This window comes from Hipposideros armiger, unplaced genomic scaffold (assembly GCF_001890085.2).
Source record: "Hipposideros armiger isolate ML-2016 unplaced genomic scaffold, ASM189008v1 scaffold_13, whole genome shotgun sequence".
NCBI lineage: Eukaryota > Metazoa > Chordata > Mammalia > Chiroptera > Hipposideridae > Hipposideros > Hipposideros armiger.
Window position 1 is genome coordinate 2,182,900 of NW_017731363.1, and position 24,264 is coordinate 2,207,163.

Sequence of the window (24,264 nt, forward strand, 5' to 3'; positions counted from 1 at the left end):
TCCCAAATCTCCCAGGAAAAAATATTGTTAACATTTTGATTAATAGACTTCTAAACATCTCTTTATAAACATACAGCCAATTCTATATAAATGGAAAATTTTAAGCTCACTATGCTATTTTCTAGGTCAATTTAAAACATGTTTATCATTTTTAGTAGCTGCATGATATTCCACTGTACCATAATTTAACTACAGTGCTTTTTGACACTCAACTCCCTGGACGCCTTAGACGCAACATTACTGCTAGATGCATTCTGCATCTTGTTGGGACTTTTGCCTTTAAGAAGCTGAGGCATGGTGGCTAAGGCCATCGACTTTATATATAGTCTGGGTATGGGTTCATTATCTATTGCTTTAGTTTTGAAATCTCAAAGTTGGATAGAGGTTCTGCCCACAAAACAAAATGGTACTTTGCCCAAATTTACAGAAATAATTAAAATTAATAGATGGAATTTCCCCAATATTGACATTTACTCTCATGTATGTTATTAATTTTTTTGGCGCCTGATGCCACTGTTTTGTATTCAACTCTAATAAAAAATGGTATAGGATTTACACATATTTTCATAATTAATTATTTAAAACTATATGTATGTCAGGATTTCATGGCAGTCTGTGCCTTTCAGAAGCTCGGATATTGGAGATCTGGTTCCATCAGATGGATATAGGGAATATTCCTGAGGAAAACTCCCCCGTCCCAATCATGTCAATAAAAAAAACCCAAACAAATCGATTCAGCAAACTGAGTTTGTTTTAAAAATTCCGTAAGGAAACGACTGGCGGAGAAAGCAGGATGCATTCAACATGTATTAAGCGCCAACTAAGTGTGGAGAACGATGCTAGAAGCCGGGGCGGTTCAGCCAAGGTGAATAGGACACAGCCCGGATTTCGCAGGAGCTCGGAACAGGTACACGGGGCTGAGAGCTTTGGTGGAGAGGCAGGACTTGAGGGAGGTTTCCGAGCCAGAAACCTAAAATTCTGAAAGCCATTACATCTCTCCTGCCTTGAAAGTCACGAAGTATTTCCCTTTATCCTCAAATCAGCCGAGCTCAATTCCGAAGAAGAGCAACAAAAACAAAAACACAACGACGCATCCTCCATCCCGCTCCCTGCCAAACGCCGGAATATTTCTAAACTTTCCTCGCAGGATAATAAAGCGTACCTTCCGGTACCGGCACATCGTCCCCAGAAAACTACAAGTCCCAGTAGGCTGCACGCACAGCACGGCGGATACTCTCTCCGTCTCAGAACGCCGCATTACGCTCCAATCCCGATCCGGGCCTGTGAGCCGTGGCCGCACAGCCTGCTGGGACTTGTAGTCAGCTCGCGTACCCTTTCTCCGTCTGCGCAGACGCGCGCGGTCTCTGTTCGCCCAGCAGCGGGGCAGAAGCCCGGCCCCGGCTTCAAAGCTCCCCACCCCCATCCTGCTCCAGCCCCTCGGGGGTCAACCTCCTCCGGTCACGTGGGGAGCCTGACGTGCGGCGATTGGCCGTAGGTGTTCAGGGGCGGGACGCAAGGCCCTGCGAGGTTCTGTGCCCCTTGTCGGGCCGCTTGTTTGGCTGCTGCCGTCACCTCATGGCGACGCGGGTAGAAGAAGCAGCGCGGGGAAGAGGCGGCGGCGCCGAGGAGACGAGTGAGGCCGGACGGGGAGGACGGCGACGCAGCCCGCGGCAGAAGGTCAGTCTAGGGGGCGTCCGCGTTGTTATTGGGCCGGGGCAGTGCTCGGGCTAGCTTTTTCGGGGTCCACCTCTTCAGTCTCTCTGGTTTACCTTTAGTCACCGGACGAACATCCGGCCCTCATCTCTCCCGGGGGTGACGACAGTTGAAGCAGGTGGGGGGAGTGGGACCGGGATAGGTGGGGTGGGAAGGGGCGACGGTTGGGGCTTGGGGGCGCGCGGCGGACGGGGGAAGGAGGGCAGGGGTCGCAGCCGGGTGGGAGGGGGAAGGGGTGCGAGGCGGGGGCGCGCCAGGTGTGACAGCCACGTGCGGCCGGCGCTTCTGGCACCAGGTGTTCTCTCTCCCAACCCCCGCCCTCTTGCTCCCTGTGCTACTTGCTCTGGGCGCTGCCTTTGGGGTCTGCCTGGGGCCACGGGCTCGCCCTCGCGCCCGGCAGGTGCGCAGGGAGCGCTGCGGGGTGCGCGTGCGAGGTTGTTGCGCAGTAAGATAACCGCGCGGGAGCCGGGGCTGCGCTGCGCCCCCCTTTCCCCGCCCCCCTGCACTCCCCGTCACTGAACGGGCGGTCGTCGCGGGTCCCGAGGGGCCACTCGGTCCCCAGACCCAGGCCCCGGGGGTCGTCTCTGGGCGCCACCGGCTTGAGTGCACGTGGGGCCGGCGATGGGGAGGCGATGCTGGAGGACCTGGGTCCCTCAGAGTTGGGAGCCGCATCGCGTGGAAGCTGGTCTTCCCAATCCAGCCCTCCCTCACCCTTTTTGCTCCCTTTTTTTCTTTTTAATTTTGCCCCCTTTTCTTTCCTTTAAAAAAAATAATTTTTTTTTTTTGTGAGGGTGAACTTGACCGTCTCCCTGACCCTGCCCTTTGGTCTCTCTTAATCTGGAGACTGGCTAGACCGTTCCCCTTGCCTTACTTGACTCACATCAAGGCGTTTTCAGTGTCTCCTTGGATACAGGAAAATCGAGACCTTCAGAATGGGAGAATTCCACTTGTTCTGGAGTCAGTGGGTGGAGTTTGCAAAAGATTGCACAACGAATGGCGAGCAGGGCTTTTAGGGCCCAGGAATGGAGAACTGCGGCGAAAGGGACTGGACAGGTGGAAACCCCCTCTCTTATTTCCTTGCAGCTTAAACATCTTGAAACATTGGACGTCCTGCTTGATCACTCAGGGCTATTTAATATTACAGTTGACCCTTGAACAATGCAGGGGTTAGGGGCACCCCCCACCCCTGCATAACTTTTGACTCCCCCCAAAACTTAACTACACAGTTGTCCCTTGGTATCTGAGGGAGATTGATTCCAGAGCCCCGCAGATACAAAATCCGGCGGGGGATGTTCAAGTACCCTATATGAAATGGCGAATATCAAGGCGTATAGTTGGTGGCTATCTGCATCCATGGACTCCCAACCAGGGATGGAAAACAGTACAGGTATTTATTGAAAATAAATACTGTGTATAAGTGGGCCACGCAGTTCAAACCTGTGTTGTTCAAGGGTCAACTGTACTTAATTATGCATTTGAATACTCATAAAAATTACTCCTGTATAAAATTACGAAATAATATTTTTCTAATGTGATTCATGAACTTGAAAAAGGAGAACAAAGGTTCGGTTTACATGTGAGCAAGTGTCAAGAATTAGCTTTTTGGGGCCTGTTTCTAAGGTCAGGTATTTTTACGTCTCTGCATGAGGGTGTTACTACTTCTCAATTACCTCTCTTTCTCTGCCTCTCTTTGTACTCTAAAAGAAAGATCCAGTACTTGCAGGACTGAAAAAGAAGCTGTGGACCAAATGTACTCTAGGGATTTAACACTGTCACTTTGGACACTTCATGCATTCCCTGAGGGTGGGGAGCCAATCTTACTTAGTATTTGGTTTCCTAGGTACCCCCAGGGGAGGACTCTGATAAAAAGCCACTGCAATTGAGGGCATAACTTCCCTTATATGCTACTGGGATAAGGACAAAAAGTCTGAATAAGGAACTGAGGTTTAATCAACTAGCATTTTAAATGATGGAGATAAGAGGTAATGACTCTGAGGCAGCCCTTTGGTTAACAGCTGGATATGAATAGTCATGTGTCTGTGCTGTTTATTTTTGTTTACTTACCTCATGTACTTTTCTTCTTTGCTCATGCTTTTTCTGGGCATCTTTTTTCCTTTTGGTTTCCAGTTGACTTGTGATAAGGAATTAAAATACGTGGTTAAATATGTTTTTGAATTTTCATTTTAAAAATCGGGTGAATAGCTTGTAAAAATCACTCAAGTTATTTCCTTGTGACCCTTAATTTTTTATTTCCTCTGGGTTACTGACTTGAAAAAGTATTCCTAATTCTAACTTGACCTCTGCCCTATTTTTCAGGAAGCAGAAATGATGTTTAACTAATTGGGTTGTTTTGAAAATATTGACGGAATTAAAAGAAAAGTTACCAACTGCTTTGTCACTCTTCAGTTACATTATGAGACTTAAAGTGAGAAGCAATTGGAGATGGGCCTGGTGTTTTAACCATCTGCTTAGTCACTCTTGACCTGCTAGTTTAATTGTGGCATTGTTTCATAACTACATCCATTTGAATGGTCTTTTGAGGTAACTTTTTTTGTTCCAAAGTAATATTACAGTTCATTTCTAGGGGTCTCTTGAATTGTCTAAAACTGTCCAGTCTAATATGATAGCCTGTAGCCACTTGTGGCTATTTAAATGTTAGTTAAAATTAAGTAAAAAATAAAAATTCCGTTCCTTAGTCATACAAGCCATATTTCAAGTGTTAAGTAACCAGTGTGTCCAGTGGCTGCTGTATTAGAGCAGATCTAGAATGTTTCCATCATTGTATAAAGTGCTAATGGACGACATTGGTCTAAAAAGATGAAATACACATTTTCAGGTATTCCAGGCATTTTTTAGAACACCAGGCTCATTCATATTACTTCCTAAACCCCTATATAGAATTTGTTTTGTTTTTTTCCCGAGCAGTTTTAGGTTTGCAGAAAAATTGAGCATAAATTATAGAGTTCCTATATATCCCCTCACACACCCCCTTCCCCTATTATTTACATCTTGCATTAGTGTGGTACATTGTTAGAATTGATGAACCAATGTTGATATACTGTTACTAATTAAAGTCCATAATTTACATTAGGGTTCATTCTTGGTGGTGTATATTCTGAGTTTTTACGGCATATTTGCACACACATTAACTCTTTCAGCATCACATGGATTCTATGGAGAAGGCTGGGCAGCTGCCATTGCCCTTATTTACAGATGACAAACTGCTCTGCACGGTCCAGTGATTTGCCCAAGGGGTGAAGCCGAGTCTGGAACCCAATAAATATTCTTTCATCTACACTGCAGTAATAAGTAGTGTAGTAGTGGGTAAATACTATGGATTTTGGAGTCAAGACTCTTGGCTCTCTGCCACTTACTAGCTGTGCAACCTTGGGCAAGTTTCTCAATATTTCTAAGCCTCAGTTGCATCATCGTTAAAGTGGGGGTGACGCTAATACCGACCACATAGGATTGTTGTGAAGAATAAGAGTTGATGTGAATCATTCAGCAGTGTTGGGCGTGTAGAATTTTACTTTGTTTGGAGGGGAGACTATGAAAGATCCATTTCTCTTGCTTTTAGGGTGCTATTAATTTTGTAAATCCATTTTCCAACCTTTGTATTCTTCCCTCTTCCCAGAATCTGTGATAGACACAATGAAGAGAAATCAGTTCAGCGTGGGGCAAGAATATGGGGTAGGAAGAAACCATTTCATTATCTTGTTTTTCTCCCCATTTGCGGACTTGATGAATTTCTGCTCTTCTGGCACAGAGATGAAGTAATAAGAATCGAAGTGGTCTTCTGTTTACAACATTGTCGTCTAATTCTGTCATCAAGCTTTGGTAAATTTCATTTTCATGGGAACCAAACAGGCAAAGCAATAATGAGAGCAGACCAGCCACACCATATTCCTCTAGTAGTAAAACCATGGTTTTAGACTATAATATGCTACATTTATTTATTATGTGACTGGAAGGTGTTTCATATATTATTTTGTGTGTCATTTATATTGATTTCGACCAGAGAAGTTTTATTTAGGAATCATGTCAAATCCGGATGCCATAACACAGGGTGCGTGTGATTTCCATTTGTGTGGGATTCTTCACAGAAAGATTCACTGTAATAGATTTATTTTCAATGGATGTACTGTTCAGATTTTACATTTTTTAGAGCTCTGTTTCAAAGGAAAGATATTTATGAGTTCTCACTGTTTCCTGCATTGTGCTTGGCATTTAAAACGTGCTTGCATTGGAATATGTCCTTACCTTTGCTTAGTAGGTGGTATCCCCAGGTATGTAGATAAGACATCTGAGGCTCAGTCAGGGATAAAAGACAACCAATAAAATGCCCTTTGCTTAAATAACATAGCTCAGAGTTGATAATGTTGACCTAGAGTTGGTATGTGTAATTGATAGTGCAACTGATGTACCCTACTGCATGGACAGTTTTCTGCTTACCTTGTAAGTTTTCACCTAATATCCGAAAGAAATCCCTTTGCCTCTTCCTCCCCTTCCCACCCCACCTCTCCCCAATTCCTTTTCTGATTATTAGTAACTTTCAGCTAATACAACGGATGTGACAGTATTTAAAATGTGTAGTGTACAAGTTTAATATAGTATTTACCAATATTGGGAATTAGCTATGTTTAAAGTGTTCCCAAGTGAGACATTTCCAGAAGGGGATAAAAATAGGTCAGGTGATCCTTTAATTAAGGGTTTGAACCCTCAGAGTATATTTTAATGATTCAGTTTATTTCCTAGTTGCAATTCTCTTGGTATTTACAACTACTTAAATTTTATTACTTAAAGGAAAAGGTATATAAAATGACCGGTGGTGTCCTCCTGTGCTATCAGAATAATTTTATTAGCATTTCTTGCTCAGGGTGTTGATTTGCATTCTCTTTCATTTCCAAAATGTCCCCAGAATGACCCTCATTTATCCCCCACTTGCCAATCTGTCGTCAGCCATGAGTAGTATTGCTAAACCCCACTTTTTCATTTTTTTTTCTTTCCCTCCTCTCAGGAAGGTCAAAGTAGAATGGTTTGGCAAGGAAGATGTGCCAGTAGCTTAGAAGTACATTTCTTTAAGGATTTTTTGGATTGACATGTGGGCCATATTAAAAGTGAGAATGTAGCGAGCTCTGAGCAACAGCGGTTCGACTCCCAGCCCGAGCTGAGCAGCTGGCTGAGCTGCCAACAGGTGGCAGGATGGCTCAGCTAAAAAAAAAAAAAAAAAAAAGAGAATGGAGGCATTTTGCATGATTTGCAAATGCATCCTTATTCAGATATTATTGTAACAGTTCTGCTGCACACTAGCAATTTATATTAATTGTATCTAATATTCTTACCACTCTAGAAGGTAGGCACTGTTTATCCCTAGTTGACAGAAGGAAACTGAGAGACTGACCTCTCCTTGGCCACACAGGAGGTAGTAAGTGGTATATTCAGTGGCAGCTGTTTCCCCTATTCCACGTAGCTTGTGCTCTCTTAACACATTTTTTGAGGATAGTAATTGAAAATGTGGTCCTTGTTGAATGTGAGCAAAACTTGGTGGTAGGTATGAAAAAATATTATAAAGGGTTGGGTTGGGTCTTTAGGGGTACAGGAAAGCTATTGTAATCCAGGAACCAGGGGAGTTTTGAGCCTTATAGGTCTAATACCGTTTGTTTCATTCACTTAGGCCCTAGGTTGAACTTAAGACATATGGCTTGGGAGGCGTGCTGCACTGTAACTCCCTGCAAAGGCACCTCCATGTGTAATTTGGATAAATCGAAAGATACAGGGTTTAGAGAGACACCTATTTTAAACCTCTTTAAGGGCCACAGGACACCATGTTAACAAAGAGCTGGAGTCATCTGGGTAAGTAGGACAAGGAAACAATGCCTGATGTTTCAGAGGTGCATCATTGGTACATGTGGAGCTGGCGAAGAATGACTTCATCAGCTGGGACAGGGATGTTCCGTTTAGGTACTTCATAAAAATAGAGGACCATTTTACATCCCAGGAGTCTGTGGCTTAAAGATGCTAATTGTGTGACCTGGCCCTGCCCCTGTGCAAAATGTGTCAGGCCCAAGCATATTTCAGTAGTGTTGGGTATTAAAATCTTTGAATATCCTTTTGCTGCCTTGATAGGTGTTTAGGCTAACAGGTATCTCTCCGATTGTACATAATCATTGAATTACAGTTTTAGAGCTAGAAGTGATTTTGCAAATCATGGAGTCCAGCAGCCTTTATTTTTATAAAAGAAATAGCCGTAGAAGTTAAATGTGAAATCTAATGCCATCATCCTCATTTTAAAAGGCAAATGATGTGCACAGTCTAATATACATGTTAGCATCTATTGCTATAGGTAGTAGCACGTACTAGATCTCACCTACAAGAGATCATGAGGCCAAAGCAGCTGTGTACTCACGACCTTTCCCAGCCCGTTTTGCTCATTTGTGGCTTCTTCACCAGGGGGGAAAGGGGGGAAAGTTAGGTTCCCTCATCCTAATGTCAGCACTGGTTTGCCCCTCTTTTTTTTCATTTACCTATTAATGCCTCCATGTGCACCCCTGTCCTCATACAGACTGCGACATATCTTTCTGGGGCCTTTTGCTCCCAAAAGTTAGGAGTTGGGACAACTACAACTTACCTTGCCTCTAATTTATGTCTCTCAGAACTCTGTTATTGCTCTGGCTTTACCCATGTATTCATTTATTCATTTTTTGGATAAGAGCTTTATGGAGGTACAATTCACATACCATCCAATTAATCCACTTAAAGTGGCTTTTAGTATATTCACAGTTGTGTCACCATCACCACATTTGTTTGTTTGTTTTATTTAAAAACAATATTTTATTGGGGAATCGGGGAAAGGGAACAGACAAGTTGCTGTCCTTTTGTTCTTCAGTCTAATTGTGGAGGACGTTGCTTCACTGGCCCAAGTTGGCACCATCATTGCGCTCTTCCCGGGTGAGGCAGATCAGTCGCCGGCTTCTGGACAGCCGCTCATGGCGGCTCACGGCAGCTCACGCTGGCTGCCGGCCACTCACGGTAGCCCATGGTAACCCACTGCAGCAGCCCACTGCAGCCTATGCCGTCGCCGGTGACTCACAACAGCCCAGCTGCAGGTTGAGCTGTTCATCATCTTAGCTGTAGAGGGCGCAGCGTCACTGGCCCATGTGGGATCTGAACCGGGGCCCTGCTGCTCAGAGCTGGCGTCCCAAGCCAGCTCTTAACCAATGCGCCACTCGGGCGACCCCACACTTGTTTATTTTTAATGTAACCTTGGAAGAACATCCTCTATGGAATGTTAAAGAGAAAGGTAACAATTCAGTTTCTGCTTTCCAAGTCCTAGGTCCATGATTGGACAAATTACTTAAAATGACCTTATCGCTGAGGCTATTTGTTCATCATATCTGCCTATAAGATGGTTCTGAGGATTAAATGAGGAAGTATATTAGATTGTTCAAGAGGCTTCTAAATGAGCCAGAAGCAACAAAGGACAAGGGAAAATGTTTTACACCAATTCTCCCTTACCACCCATAAGGATTATATTGATTGTTACACCAATCACTTAACAGAAAGGGGGAAAGAGGCCCATTTGTTAGGGATGGTTGAGCAAGAAGCAAATGGCACTCCTCTCTGTCCTCCCACCTCGTCCCAGGGCGTATTCTCGAGATGGATTTCTTGGTTATGGGTGCCAGGACATGGACCCCTTTTGATTGAGCTGGTCTGGTCTCTCTCTGTCTCTGTCCCACCACAACCAGGGCAGCAGCAGTTCTCAAATTTTTGGTTTCAGGATCTTTTTGCATACTTAAAAATTACTGAGAAACCCCAAGGAGATTTTGTTTATGCGGGTTATATCTAATATATCCCATTTGAGAAATTAAAACAAAAATTTATTTTAAACTGATGTAATAATTATCTTTTATCATGTAACAGATCACCCCGAAACTTAGTGCTTGGAACAATATTTATGATCTCATAGTTTCTGTAGGTCAGGAATCTCGTGGCTTAGCTGGGTTCTTTGCTCCAGGGTCTCATGGGCTGCAGTCATCTGAAGGCTGGACTGGGAAAGATCTACTTCTTACCTCACTGATGTAGTTGTTGGCAGGATTCATTTCCTTGTGGGCAGTTTGAGGCCTCAGTTCCTTATGAGCTGTTGGCTATAGGTCTCCATTGGTGCCTTGCCACGTGGGCCTTTCCATAGGCATCTCACAGCATGGCTGCTGGCTTCATCAGAACAAGCAAGACAGAGTGCCAGTACAAGAGAGAAGGAAGTTGCAGTCTTGGTTACATAATCGTAGAAGTCACATTCCTCATTTTCCCCGAATTCGCTCTCTAGAAGCCAGTCACTAGGTCCAGCCCACGCTCAAGGGGAGGGAATTCTATAAGGTTGTGAATACCAGGAAGATCGGCGGAATCATTTAGGGACCATGTCAGAAGCTGCCTACCACACATTAACATAACTAACGTTTTTTTTTTTTAATTAAAAATAACTGATTTTCCCAAATAAAGGTTGGTGAGAAGTGTCATTGTTATACGTTTTTGCAGATTTCTTTAATGAAGGGCTTCATAGGAGACAGGTGAATTCTATCTGCTTCTGCATTCAATCTATGGCAATATTCTATTTTAGTTGAAGTAAATGAAGACAATCTGGCCTCATGCATACATGTAGTTGGAACAGGGAGAAGGACTTTAATAGCCTTTTTAGGTAATTGTGGAAAGTCTTTGATACTACACCCAAACTTGGCAAGTGGTAGTACTTGAGCAATAGGGATCTGAAACCCTATAGAACTTTTTATACTTTTATATTAAAAATCTATTGGTCTGTTTTGCATTTTGAATGGCTATTTTTTTCTCCTGCATCATTTTGTAACATCATTCCTCATTTGGGAAACATTGGTGTATTGTTTGTAAAGATTGTGTTGATTTTCCAAATATTGACACATTTTGTTATAAATAATCAAAATCACATGAGTTAATAGCACCACTGATCTCATTGGAGAAGTCTTTAAAGTATTGGGAAGCTTTCAAGCTCGTGATGGCAGATAGTTTTCAAAAATTTTTAATTTTTCTTGAAAAACTCAGGTTTTATACTGGCAACAAATACTGTCAGTTGTTTGCCTTGAAGTAATAGGTCACTTCATATGTTAGAGAAAATGTCTGCCAAATACCTAAGTCTGAATAAACAATAATAGTTTTTCTTTAAAAAAAAAACCAAAAAACAAGGTAATCCATGAAAAAAGCTGCTAGTTGGGTTCATAATTCAAACAACTGCATTAGTACATTTCCTCAAGACTGCCAGTCAGACTTCGGTGTGCTGCAGAAGTGCTTTATGTGTACTCTGTGTCTTCTCACAGAAAGATGTGTACTCAAGGGTTGAGATTGAATACAAACTGGTAATTTTTATTGCTGCTTCAGTGAATACATGGTGAAGAAAACCATGACTTCTAGTGTAGTTTTTGCCACTGCCTTGATTTGTGCTAAGGGGCCAGCAGTGTTACTCATCACTGCTTTTGCACCTCTGGTGCACATGTCAATGCCAAAAAGACAAATGACATCTCAGTATTATGAAAGTAGTTTTTGAACTTGCAGACCACCTGGAAGGGTCCACAGACCATAGTTTCAGAACCAACTGCACTGGGGTTTTATCAGAAGTGGGGTCTGCTTTTCCTTGTTTCATCTTTCCCAAGACCATGCTGTCAGAAGAGAATAGGCTTCTTTTTTTTTTTAGATTGTTTTAATTGGGGAATTGGGGGATGGGAACAGCGCTGGGGAATTGGGGGAAGGGAAACAGACAAGTTGCTGTCCTTTTGTTCTTCAGTCTACTTGTGGAGGATGTTGCTTCACTGGCCCAAGTTGGCACCATCATTGCACTCTTCCCGGGCGAGGCAGATCAGTCGCTGGCTTCCGGACAGCCACTCACAGCGGCTGCTGGCCACTCACGCTGGCTGCTGGCTACACACGGTAGCCCATGGCAACCCACTGCAGCAGGGGCTGCAGCCTACGCTGTCCCTGGCGACTCACGGCAGCCCAGCTCCAGGTTGAGCTGTTGTTCAGCATCTTAGCTGTAGAGGGCAGTGTCACTGGCCCTCATATGTGGGATCCGAACTGGGGCCCTCTGGTGTCCCAAGACAGCTCTTAACCACCGTGCCACTCGGCCGGCCCAAGCGAGTAGGCTTCTTATTCATGGCTTTATTCCTAAGACTTGTTCTTAGAAATGTTACATCCCCGTTATTGACTCAACTGCTTATCTTGCTAATGGAGCCATTCAGTAATCATAGCAACCAGAATTTTTTTTTTTTTAATTTGGGAATTGGGGGAGGGGAACAGCCAAGTTGTTGTCCTTCAGTCTTAGTTGTGGAGGGCGCAGCTAGCTCAGCTCCAAGTCCAGTTGTGCCGCTCATCTCAAGGTGCTGTGTTCCAATTAGTTGCTGGTAGGCGTAGCCACCATCCCATGTGGGAGTCGAACCAGCAGCCTCATTGTTAAGAGCGTGTGCTCTATCTCCTGAGCCACCCGGGTGGTGGCTCAGCTCAAGGTGCTGAGTTCAGTCTTTAGTTGCGGGTGAGCATAGCCCACCATCTCGAACAGGCAACTTTGTTGTTAGGAGCATGTGCCCCCACCAGCTGAGCCATCCTGCCACTTGTTGGCAGCTCAGCTCAGGCACAGCTCACTGGCCCATGTCGAATCGAACCGGTGACCCTGTTGCTCAGAGCTCGCACTCTTGAGCAAGCTCTTAATCAACTGAGCCACTGGGCCGGCCCCGCAACCAGAATATTTTTACATTTAATTCTTGATGACCAGTCTAAAGTTAGCTTTTATTTGCTAAAGGCTTGAAGAACATTCTAAACCAAAATATAGTCATCATGGTTCTTTTGTTGTGTGTGGTACAATATACATAACATAAAATTTATCATTTTTATGATTTTTAGGCATCCAGTTCAGTGGCATTAAGTACATTAACAATGTTGTGCAACTAACAGCATCACCATCTCCTGAACTTTTTCCTCTTCCCGAACTGGAACTCTGTGCTCCATTTTCCTCACCCCCAGCCCCTGCCACCCATCATTCTATTTTCTTTCTCTATGATTTTGACTACTCAAGGTATTTCATATAAGTGGAATCATACGTTTGTCCTTTTGTGTCTGGCTGATTTCACTTAACATAATGTTTACCAGGTTCATCCATGTTGTAGCATGTGTCAGAATTTTTTCTTCCTTTTTAAGGGTGAATAATATTCTAATGTATGTATATACCATATTTTGTTCATCAGTTGATGGACATTTGGGTATTAATCATGATTCTTTAAATGTGATTCTTTAGAACTTCCCCCATAGAAGTATACCTCCATACCACGCTCAATAAATGTAGGTCTCAAAGAATGGCTTCTCCCCTCCTTTCTACTCCCCCCTCGTTTATTTATATAATGGAGTAATATTCTCACTATTTTAGAATTGTATGGCTAAACTAAGTAATGTATTAAACTAAATAATATATTAAAATGCCATTAATACATTAAAATTTAATGTAGAAGACTTGAGTGTAAAGATTTGGGGGGACAGACCCAGTAGTCTGTAGGACAGGGTGAGGGGAGAATATGATATGAAATGAGATACAAACTCCTGCAATCTTCAGACTGAGCTTTGGGTAGTGGTGGAAAAATGAACAAGTATATTACTGCGATTATCAACCCCAAACTAACTTCATTACAATTAAATAATCAACTTTAAAGGTCTTTTTAAAAAACTAAAAGTCACACATTCACATAATAAAAAAAAATTCTCAAAGGTATAAAGTGAAAAAATAAGTCTCCCTTCATTTTCAGTTTCTAGGTCCACACTCCAGAGGTAAACATGGTGAGCAATTTTGGTGCTGTCTTTATAGAAAAGTTGTATCCATGCACTGGCTTACGTATGAATACATTTCTTATTTACACTGACAGGTTCGTCCTGTACCAGATGTTTTTCTTTTTGCCTACTTACTGAGACCTTGGCATTCTGTCCATATTGACACGGATCTACCTTATTCTTTTGAATAGCTGCACAGTTTTCCTTGTCTGGATGACCATTATTTATTTAACCAGTTCCTTACCGGTGGACATTGAAGTGGTGTGGCATGGTCACAAGCAGTGGTTTGGTGAATAAATAGCCTTTGCCCTTGAGTGAGAATATTTGTGGAGTAAACTAGCGGTGGAATCAACTGTGTGAAAGTAAGGGTGTATTCAGATGTTGACAGATACTGCCAAACACCTCTACAAAACCAGTACTCTACCAATTTAGACTCCCCAGGACTGTACAGAGGGACCTGTTTGCTCACATCAAGGTTTGCTTTGCTTTGTTAAATCCTTTAAAATCTGGTAGGTAGAAGATGGTCCTATTTTGATTTGCATTTTGATTTGTATTTCTTTAATTATGAATGAGGTGGAATATGTTTTTGTATGTTGGGCATTTTTATTTTATTTTTATTTATTTATTTACTTATTTATTTAATTTTATTTTTTTAGCTGAGCCATCCTGCTACCTGTTGGCAGCTCAGCGGCAGCTCAGCTCAGGCCATGAATTGAACCGGCGACCCTGTTGCTCGGAGCTCGCACTCTTGAGTGAGCTCTTAACCAATTGAGCCACTCAGCTGGCCTTTATGTTGAGCATTTTTAGTTTAACTGTGTTTGCGTGTTCACAAACCCTTGAACATTGGGTGTCTGACTCATTTGAAGCCCTTACAAATGTGGTCTTTTGGCTAGTCCAAAGTTTTCAATTATTATTTAGTAAATTGATCTTACTCTCCTTTAAAGAATAAAACAGCTTCTGAGTTTTTTGATTTCCTTACAAAGACCTTTCCAATGCCAGGGTTATGAGAAGATTTTTACTTCGGACTTCTATTTTTTGTGGTTTTCATTTTTCATGTTTCAATCTTGATACATCTGGAGGGGTGAGATAGGATATCACTTTTCCCCTCTTTGTGGCTTGGAGATATCTCAAATCATTTCTTTCCTTTAGATCATTTTAATTTTAAATGACATCATTTTTAATACAGTAAATTCCCATATATGGGTCTGTGTGGTCTGTTTTTGAAGACAGTGCTATATAGTTAGGAAGTCTCAGACAAGTATTTCATGCCTGAAATAAAAATAAGATCTCACCTTTGGAAGTTTATATTTTGAGATATTAGGAATTTATTGTTTTAAAGAGTACAGGCGTACTGTAGAGACATGTACACCAGAATATAATTATGTAGTACTGCACAGTAATATGTATTTTATCTGTTAAAAATAAAAACCCTTTCATTGTATTTCATTCCTTTGTTCTAACACAGTAAAACAGACTACTATTTAAGGGAGGCATTGAGTTATATATATAATACATATTTTAAAGTCTTTGATCCAAAATGGTTAAAACAGAATTTTGAGATGAATGATTGATAAAGTGTTGGCTGTGTGGGAAACTTTGTTATCCAGAATAATTCTTCGAAATATTAAAATAGTTTTAGTATACAAACTTTTAAATGACTCATATAAAGCTTAAGTCACTTTTCTAATTTAAAAAGCACATGAACCCACCAACTCTATCCACCTATTAAAAAAATTAAAAAGCACATGAAAATGTAGTTTTTAAAATAGGGTTTGTTTGTAAAATTTGTATTTGGAAATGTAAAATCCCCTTAAAATACTGGAAATGTTTAGGAGGGAGGTTCGTATTTACAAACTAAATAAGGCCGATTGCTGGTGTCCTGAGATGATGTGGGGTATCTTTGGCATCTTTCAGTATTTCACCATGCATTGCTGCCTGCCTTCACTGGCCCACACTGAGCTGGCCAGCATGCACGCTTGACCTCACGTTCCTCTTTGATAGTTGACAACTCTTAGGGTAAGTTATTAGAAACATAGGGTTGCAGGGGTTTTTAGAGATGATTTATCCTAAGATGCAAAGAAGTTTTTCAAAAAAACCCAACCTTAATGCCTTAAATAATCACTTAAAATTGTTTATATATATCTGTACCCCCAAATTAGTCCTGTCTCACCTTCCTCAATCTCAGAGTTAATCACTGCTAAAAATGGTACAGCCCCTTCCCAATGTTTTCCTAGAGCCATACTGATATATCTAGCATGCTATGTATTTTTAGACGTTTGACTTCTTAGATTTATTTTACAACTGCGTGAGAGATCTGTTTGACTTTGACCTTTGATTTTCTAAGGCTGACTGACGAATGAAGTGAGGGGAGTGGTGCAATGGAGAGAAAGAACATAGGCTCTTGTTTTGAATTTTGCGGGTCCTTTTTACTGATCTTGGGCCAGTTACTTCACCTCACTAAGTCTCTCATTTTCCTTATCTAGATACAATAAGACCTGCCCCTGAGTAGGATGGGAAAGGTTAAATGGGGTAACAAGGCTTCTGAGTTCTGAAAGTTCCTTTCATCTACTGGATAGGTTTCTTTGGGAACCCAAGGCAAGCTAAGGATCTCTCCCCAGGAAAATGCGAAAATGTGCACAAGCCTTCCTGCTCTCTCCAGAGGGCCGGCCTCGCCCCCTGTGGCAAGGACTGCAGGATTTCTGCTCTCAGCACGTGCCTGGCACTGGCTGAAGGCATTCTAGCTCATTTAAGCAGATGGTAGTTGAAATAATTAGGAAGTGAATGTGGGTGTTGGCTTTTTTGTTTTTCTTATTTAGACCGACTCTTACTAAAAGAACAACCATTACTAACAACATTTAAGCTCTTTAAACAAAACAAGCCAAAGAAATATGGTGTTTAGCTTCAACAATATTTGAAAGAGCATAACTGAAAGTTTTGAAATTTAAAATTCTTTCTCTTCACAGAGTACAAGGGAGAGAAACTTAATTTGTTTTCTTTTAGGCTTTTAATTCCCACGCAGTCTCAGTTTCAAGTGTATTGATCTAAAAAGCTATTACAAGTAATAGAGGAGTACAGAATATTCATGTTCATTTGCAAAAGTTTCTGTAATATTCTTTGCTTCTACAATGAATTGTTGATAAACTGGTGACTGTCCATTTTGAAGACATATTTTCTTCAGAAGGAGTCCTCTTAGCTCCAAGTATTGAGACAGTGGAGGGAGATGGATTAATGTATCCTTTGACAGGAAGGGGGTGGCTGGGAGAAGGGTTATGGGGGCTTGGGAGTTCAGTAAACTCTTTTGGGGCCAAATGGCTTGCTCTCTCTGGTGTCTTTCAGACTACAGAAGCTACATATGCTGCTCATGACTATAGACCAATCAACAAAATGAAAATGTGATAGCTTTTGTTGTATGATTTTGTTCAGGGAAGGTTCAAATAGAAATTCATCTCGAAACTACTTATTGTTGGTTTCATTTTTATTTGAGGCGATTTAAATAAACATTTTCTCTTCCTCTTGTCTTTCCTAATGATAGCTACTATATTAAAGAATTCTGTTCATCTTGGTATTTTTAAAAAGAATTAACAAACTGTTGTGAAAGTAACTCGTGGTCCAAAGGTAAAAACAGGCATGCTGTGAAAGCCCCGTGGTCTTCCCCTCTGGCCCTGCTCACCCAGTTTCTCTCCATTAATATGTTTCTTATACACCCAAATTGTGGCATACAGTGCACACTCTGGGGTAGTTTTCTTTTTCCCTTTTCAGCGTATCCTTACCAGTAATTGTACAACTACCTTATTCTTTTTGAACAGATGCTGTAGTATTCCATTGTATGGATTTACCACAATTTATCTAGTCCATTATTGATTGACATTTAGGGTATTTCTGATTTTTTTGTTACTATAAATAATGCACGAACGTCCTTATGTATGTCATTTCACAGATGTACTGGTTTATCGGTAGGAAAAATGGATGAGAAATGAGTTTGCTGGTCAAACCATATGTGCATGATGATTTTTTTCCCCAGCATCTTATGAAAATTTTCAAACATACAGTCAAGTTGAAAGAATTTGATACTGAATGTCTATATTGCCACCAACTAGATTCTACCATTGACAGTTTACTTGCCTTTTCACTTATCTGTCCCATCTGTCTTTTCCCCCATGAAGCCACGGTAAGAAGTATGTACATGCTGAGCTTTAACAAATGCATGCAGCTCTCACTGTAACCAAACTCTCATCAAGATATAGAGCATTCCCATCACCCAGAATGTTCCTTCATGCCCCTTCCCAGACAATCCCTACCCTGAATTGGACTCCTTAGTGGTTAAACCAATTTATCCCCCAGGCAGGAATGCTTGAGAGTACCCCACACCCTCTCCCACAAAATTGGTCAAAGTTTTTGATGTGAAAAAGGGGATCTGCCAGTTCTAAGTTACGTTTCTCTTATTGTGAGTAATGTTAAGCATATGTTTACAAGCCATTTGTATTGGGTTGTCAGAAAAGTCATGACGTATTTTTTCTATGTTTTTCGTTGCAAAAATGCGTCATGACTTCCGACAACCCAGTATTTCCTTTCTGTGAATTCTTGCTTCATATACATATCGTTTGCCCATTTTTTTGGGGTTATAGGTCTTAGCATTCTTTAATTCATTTGAGAATCCATTTATGTTAAATAGAAGATTAATTTTTATTTATGTTTAGAATTTTTAGTACAATTTACATATGTTCTATGATGTTTCCAGTGTTCTATTATTAGTACAAGTAGTTTTCTGTTTGAATTATTTTTTAGATTCCAGGAGTAATAAAAATTCACTGTAGTAAAACTAGAAAACATAGTGAAGCAAAAAGAAGCACCACCCATAATTATTTAAAAATAACCATTATTAATATGTAGATGTATTTCCTCCCAATACTTTCTATGTGAGTGTGTGTACACATCCACATCCACACATGTATGTATGTATAAAATACATGGTGCATACTGTTTTGTAATTTATTTTTATATATATTATTTTGGGAATATCTCTCCCCATTATTATGATCTCCCCATTATTAAACAGACTTTTGTAAGATGGCTAGGCCCCAGGACAAGGATGTTTGCCCAGAAGACAAAGAGTAGTCATGAAACAGTGTGTTTTTATGGTTAAGAATGTGGACTCAGAAGCTAGACTGCCAAGGTTCAAATCTTTGCTGTTATTTACCAACCGTGACCTTAGGCAAGATACTTAACCATGCTGTAAAATGGAGGCAATCATATTGGGTCGTTGGGAAAGTCATGACGCGTTTTTGCATTGAAAAACATAGAAAAACACGTCATGACTTTCCCGACGACCCGATAGTACCTATCTTGTGGCATTATTATGAGGATTCAGTTAGTTAATATAGGAAAATGCTTACAGTGATGCCTGGGTGTAGTATTTGTGGTATAAGTGTTAGCTCCTGCTGCTGCTATTGTTTATACAAGCGCTGTACCCAAGAAAGGCCTCCAGAATGGGTATCAGAGAGGGTAGCGTAGGAGTTGTATTGGCCACATGACATAGAATTCTCTGCTTGAGGAGATGAGGCCTGATAAATCATTTACAACTTAGGTAAAGTTGTTGGCCTCAGAATGTGCTTCATATAAAATAGCTCAGTGCAGAATCTCAAGTTGGTTCTTGAAAGACTAGTCCTTACAGTAGAAAAATTGGGGCCTGCTATTTCAAGTATTTGTAGACTAGGATTTGAATCAAGCCCATCTGGAACTGGGCTTATTCATAAACAAAAAGATTTTGTCGAGCCAAAGTAAGTCTTCTATTAGCAAATGTGAAAAACACATCAAAATTAGTTGCATGGGAGAGAAGGGAAATAAAACACTGTCTTGCTTTTCTAATGATGAAATAATAATAGTGGTATTTTTCTCTAACTTGTGTAGTAATGCTTAGGTACTTCCCATGGCTGGGTTTCAGCAGTCTTTTTGGCCCTTTGTGTTCTCCATCAACTGGCATTTGAGTACGTTCTATGCATAAACTATTGCCAGGAGGATGCGCATACCACATAAGTGATATATAATATGTGTGACAAAAGTTTAGAGGTGAAAGTGTCTGGAAAGACAAAAAATAAGTATTAACTAAAAATAGATTGATGAAATAAAATTAGGACAACATGAGGTGTGATGGCTGTGCACTGTACAGGTTAACTTAATAATTTTATGCTCAGTGCCACCAGCTATTATTTTGAGTTGGGTGAATGTTTTGGCCTTTCTAAAATCTTTAAAATGCCTTTTCTCTGTTTATGGTAATTGTAGTTGACCTGTATGCCTTTAATCTGAAAGCCAGAGTAACTTTTAATTAAATCTCGTATGACATTTTGAAATAGGTGAATGTATCGTGCCTGTTTTCCAAATTTGAAAGAATGAAAAACGGTAATAAGAGGAAATATTTGCAAATCATATATCTGATAAGGGACTTGTATCTAGCATATGTAAAGAACTCTTATTACAACTCAATAGTAAAATAACAGATAACCCAATTAAAAAGCAGACAAAGGATCTAAAGAGACATTTCTCCAAAGAAGGTATACAGATGACCAATAAACACATGAAAAGATTCTCAACATCATTAGTCATTAGATGAGATACCTTCACACCAATTAGGATGGCTATAATCAAAAGGACAATGTTGATGTGGAGAAATTGGAACCCTCGTACACTGCTGGTGGGAATGTAAAAGGGTGCACTCACCTGAAAAACAGTGTGGCAGTTCCTCAGAAGGTTACAATATTATAGAGTGACCATATGACCCAGCAATTGCATTCCTAGGTACCTACCCTGGAGAAATGTAAACATATGTCCACATAAAAACTTGTGCATTAATGTTCATAACAGAATTATTCATGATAGCTAAAAGTTGGAAATAATTTAAATGCCCATCAGCTGAGGAATGGATAAATCAAATGTGGTCTATCCATACAGTGGAATATTATTTGGCAATAAAAAGAAATTAAATACTGATATATGCTATAACTACAAGGTTTCATGGATGAACCCTGAAATCATTATGCTATGTGAAAAAAGCTGGACGCAAAAGGCCACATATTGTATGATTCCATTTATATGAAATGTCCAGAATAACCACATATATGGTGACAGAAAGTACATTAGTTACCTAGGGCTGGGGGTAATGGGAGGATTAGGGGTTTATAGTCAGAGTACTGAGTATCTTTCTGAGGTGATGAAAATGTTCTAAAATTGATTGTGGTGATGGTCGCACAACTCTGAATACACTAAAAACCAGTAAATTGTACACTTTCAATTTGTGAATTACATCTCAATAAAGGTGTTATGAAAAATCACTAATAGAACTGAAAAACTACAGATTAACCAGTTTCCTTACTCAGGTAGCTTTCTTATTAAAATTGATCCTATAGCGGCCTCAGGCTTTCCTTGGTGAAAAGTATTTATGTTCCCCGTCTTCCACCAAGTTGTTGCTCATTATATTTTGATATGGCTTGACACCACACTTTCTGGTATTATGTGGGTTTTATTATCATTGCGCATCTGAGAAATTCTGTTATGTGTTAGAGACTTTTAATTATCTTTTAAACAGACTTTCATCAATATTTACAGCCATCATTGTGGTTTTGTAGCCCTGTTAATACTAATGGTTTTCAGGGAATAGGTTTGAAAATTATCTTTTAAAAATTGGGGAAGATGGTATTAATAGTACTCATTTTTTTCCCCTCTGCATTGCTTTTGTGTAAAGGGTCTCTATTAACATTATCTATGTGCCCAACTAGTATATGGCAGTTTATATTTGATATAAAGTAGAGGTGGAACTAGTAGTTATATGTATAAGGTAGTGTTAAAATGATCATTTTGCATTTGGTTTTCTATTAATACTTCTTTAGTATGTTATTTGGGTATATTAATGGCTTTAAAAAGTTTCTGCACTGATGAAATTTAACAAAGGGCATTTCCTAAACATGAATTTTTAAATAAATACTGATGGATTACACTTGAAAACTAGTACTACTGTGGAATGCATTACATATGTGGAAGTAAATTTTTAAAATTTTTTTAAATTTAAGACTCTTCACTGTTACTTTGTAAGTTTTAAAAATCTGAATTAGGTTTAGAGTGCGGCATCAAACCGTAACTTTGAAAATAGACAGCCCATTTCCCTGTAATGCATTACTTAACTCTTTCACTGCGTTAATTGTTCTCAAGGTTTTTTTTTCCAAAATGTGTCAGAAACCCACAGAAAGTTGATAATTTTGACTATTTTATGCATTTAATAACATTTTGAGCTGCTCTGTACATAAATGACAGTTTTATTTTATACTTTTGTTATATGGTAATAAATTTACCATTATGTTGAATTTTAGCAAAAAACACTCAAAACATACTAAGTGGCATTAATTAGATTTAAGTATAGATGAATTAGAATCCAGTGGCATTGATAACATAAAAAATTTATTACAAGATGTTACACAATATGGCATACAAAACATCTTTGTTGATAGTGCAAACCATGGGAAAATTTATCTGAATGTTGCAGCAAAAGTGGTAAGAAGTGAAAGTATTACATGTATATTATTTTTATTTTTAAAATATCATTAAAAGGGACATACCTCTGACCTCTCTCCCCAAAGGAAAATATTTCTGGTTTGATTCTTCATAACTTTAGAATAATCTATAAATTACAACTTTTAAAATAAACCTTATCAAACATACATTCAGAAAAGTATACAAAGCACAAATGATTAGGCTTAATGAATTTTCACAAAGTGAGCATCTGTGTTGCCCCATCTAGATCAAGACAGAATATTACCAAGGACCCCAGAAAGCGCTACCCTCAACAGTTAACTACCATCCTGATTGCCAGCACCATCGCTTAGCTTTGCCTGTTTTTAAACTTTATATATAAATGGTTTCCTACAGCGTGTTCTTCTGGCACCTTCCTTGCAACATTCTGTCTGTGAGACTCGTCTGTGTTGCTGTATCTACAATAGTAATAGTTTCATCTCATTGCTGGATGGTATGAACATACTAGAATATATCCATTCTTCTGTTGATAGACATTTGGGTTGATTCCATTTGGGGGCAATTACAAATAGCATTGCTCTACATTCTTGGCCTTTGGCTGTACATATGTACACCCCTGGGGTAAAATCCTAGGATTAGAAGTAACTGCGTTGGGAAGTATCCATGTTGCCAAAGAGTTTTTCAAAGTGGCTGTACCAACTTGTTTTTTCAAAAGCACAGTACTTGATTTATCAGTGTTAGGCTATAAAATATAAGGATTTAATTCCTTTATCATCTGCTTTGATACTTTAAGTTATTTTTAGTTTTTCAGTTGGATATTATTATAACTTGAAATAATCTCTGTTCTCCCATTAACTTTGGAAAATAAATTTTGTCTACTTGGGATAAGAGGAAGATATTAGACACCTCCCCCCTCAATAGTATTATTCAAAACAGGAAGACGCCCTCTTTGATACTGAGAAGAAATATACAGAATTTAAATTTGTGCCACATCATATGATCAAGCAGTGTTAACAAGGGGGGAGAAACTCATAAGTAAACGGGTTAACAATATAGAAGAGAGAATAAGGTAAAATTACTGATTTGAGAATAAAATACTAGAATAAAGCTATCTCTCCCATGCCCGCCATCTGTATTAGTTAGGGTAGGGATAGCTGTTTAAAACAATATTCTCAAAATTTCTGTGACTTGATACGAGAGAAATTTATTTTCTTGCTCCTGTATTAGTGGTTATGGTGTGGCCAATATGTGGCTTTTTGTGTCTGGCTTCTTTCACACAGCATAATGATTTTGAGGCTCATCCATGAAACCTTACAGTTTAATAATAGTGGTGTGGGTGTTCTTTGGAAAAGGGTGACTTTCCTTGTATGTACATGAGATTTAGGGGCCTAGGCTGCTTTTATTTCTTAGGGTCTTGGAGACCTCTGCATTCAGTGAGAACGTGTGCTTCTAACAATAAAAGTCCTGTTGCAGAAGTGACAGTCATCACTTGGGCTCACATTCCGTTGGTGGGAAAGTCACTTGGGACTCCCACCTAGATATAAGGGGTGGCAGATGTCGTCCCTGGCTGAGCACTTGTCCAGCCAGCAGTACCAGCTCACAGAATATTGGAGGAGCATGGAGTTTTGCTGGATAACTAGGGAGCCATCTCTGCTGTACCATCTCTTTGAGGATAAGACCAGAATCAAATTTTTTTTTTAAAGATTTTATTGGGGAATTGGGGGGAGGGGAACAGCGCTGGGGAATTGAGGAAGGGGAACAGACAGGTAGACAAATTGCTATTTTGTTCTTTAGTTGTGGAGGACATCGCTAAAGTGGCCCATGTTGGTATGATCATTGTGCTCTTCCTGGGTGAGGCAATTGGTCGCCGGTCTCTGGACGGCCGTTCACAGTGGCTCCTGGCAGCTCACGCCAGCCGCAGGGCCGCTCACGCTGGCTGCCGGCCACATGGCAGCCCATGGCAGCCCACTGCAGCAGGGGCTGCAGCCTCCTCCGTCCCCGGCGACGCACGGCAGCCCAGCTCCAGGTCAAGCTGTTGTTCACCATCTTAGCTGTAGAGGGCAAGCATCACTGGCCCTCAATGTGGGATCCGACCCGCAGCCCTGCTGCTCAGAGCTGGCATCCCAAGCGAGCTCTTAACCAGCTGAGCCGCTCTGCCGGCCCCAGAATAATTTTTTTTTTTAAAGATTTTTATTGGGGAATTGG

At 40.4% G+C, this 24,264-nt stretch overlaps 1 protein-coding gene across 8 annotated transcripts in view; it reads left to right on the top strand.

Moving 5' to 3' along the window:
* The first annotated feature begins 1,498 nt into the window (after window positions 1–1,498).
* The window catches only part of TXLNG (taxilin gamma), a 48,529-nt gene continuing 25,763 nt past the window's right edge, over window positions 1,499–24,264 (top strand). Inside the window, exons 1-2 of one of the 8 annotated variants that reach the window (XM_019666571.1) lie at window positions 1,593–1,677; window positions 5,480–5,550. Coding sequence is in view for 7 of the 8 variants with exons in the window: in XM_019666538.1 (XP_019522083.1) it covers window positions 3,025–3,100; window positions 5,348–5,403 (132 nt within the window). In the remaining variant the exon portion in view is untranslated. Of the gene's footprint in view, window positions 1,678–2,531; window positions 2,767–2,814; window positions 3,101–4,238; window positions 4,255–5,347; window positions 5,404–5,479; window positions 5,551–24,264 lie in introns of those variants that run through there. The other 7 variants (XM_019666563.1, XM_019666548.1, XM_019666538.1 and 4 more) reach the window with 7 other exon arrangements.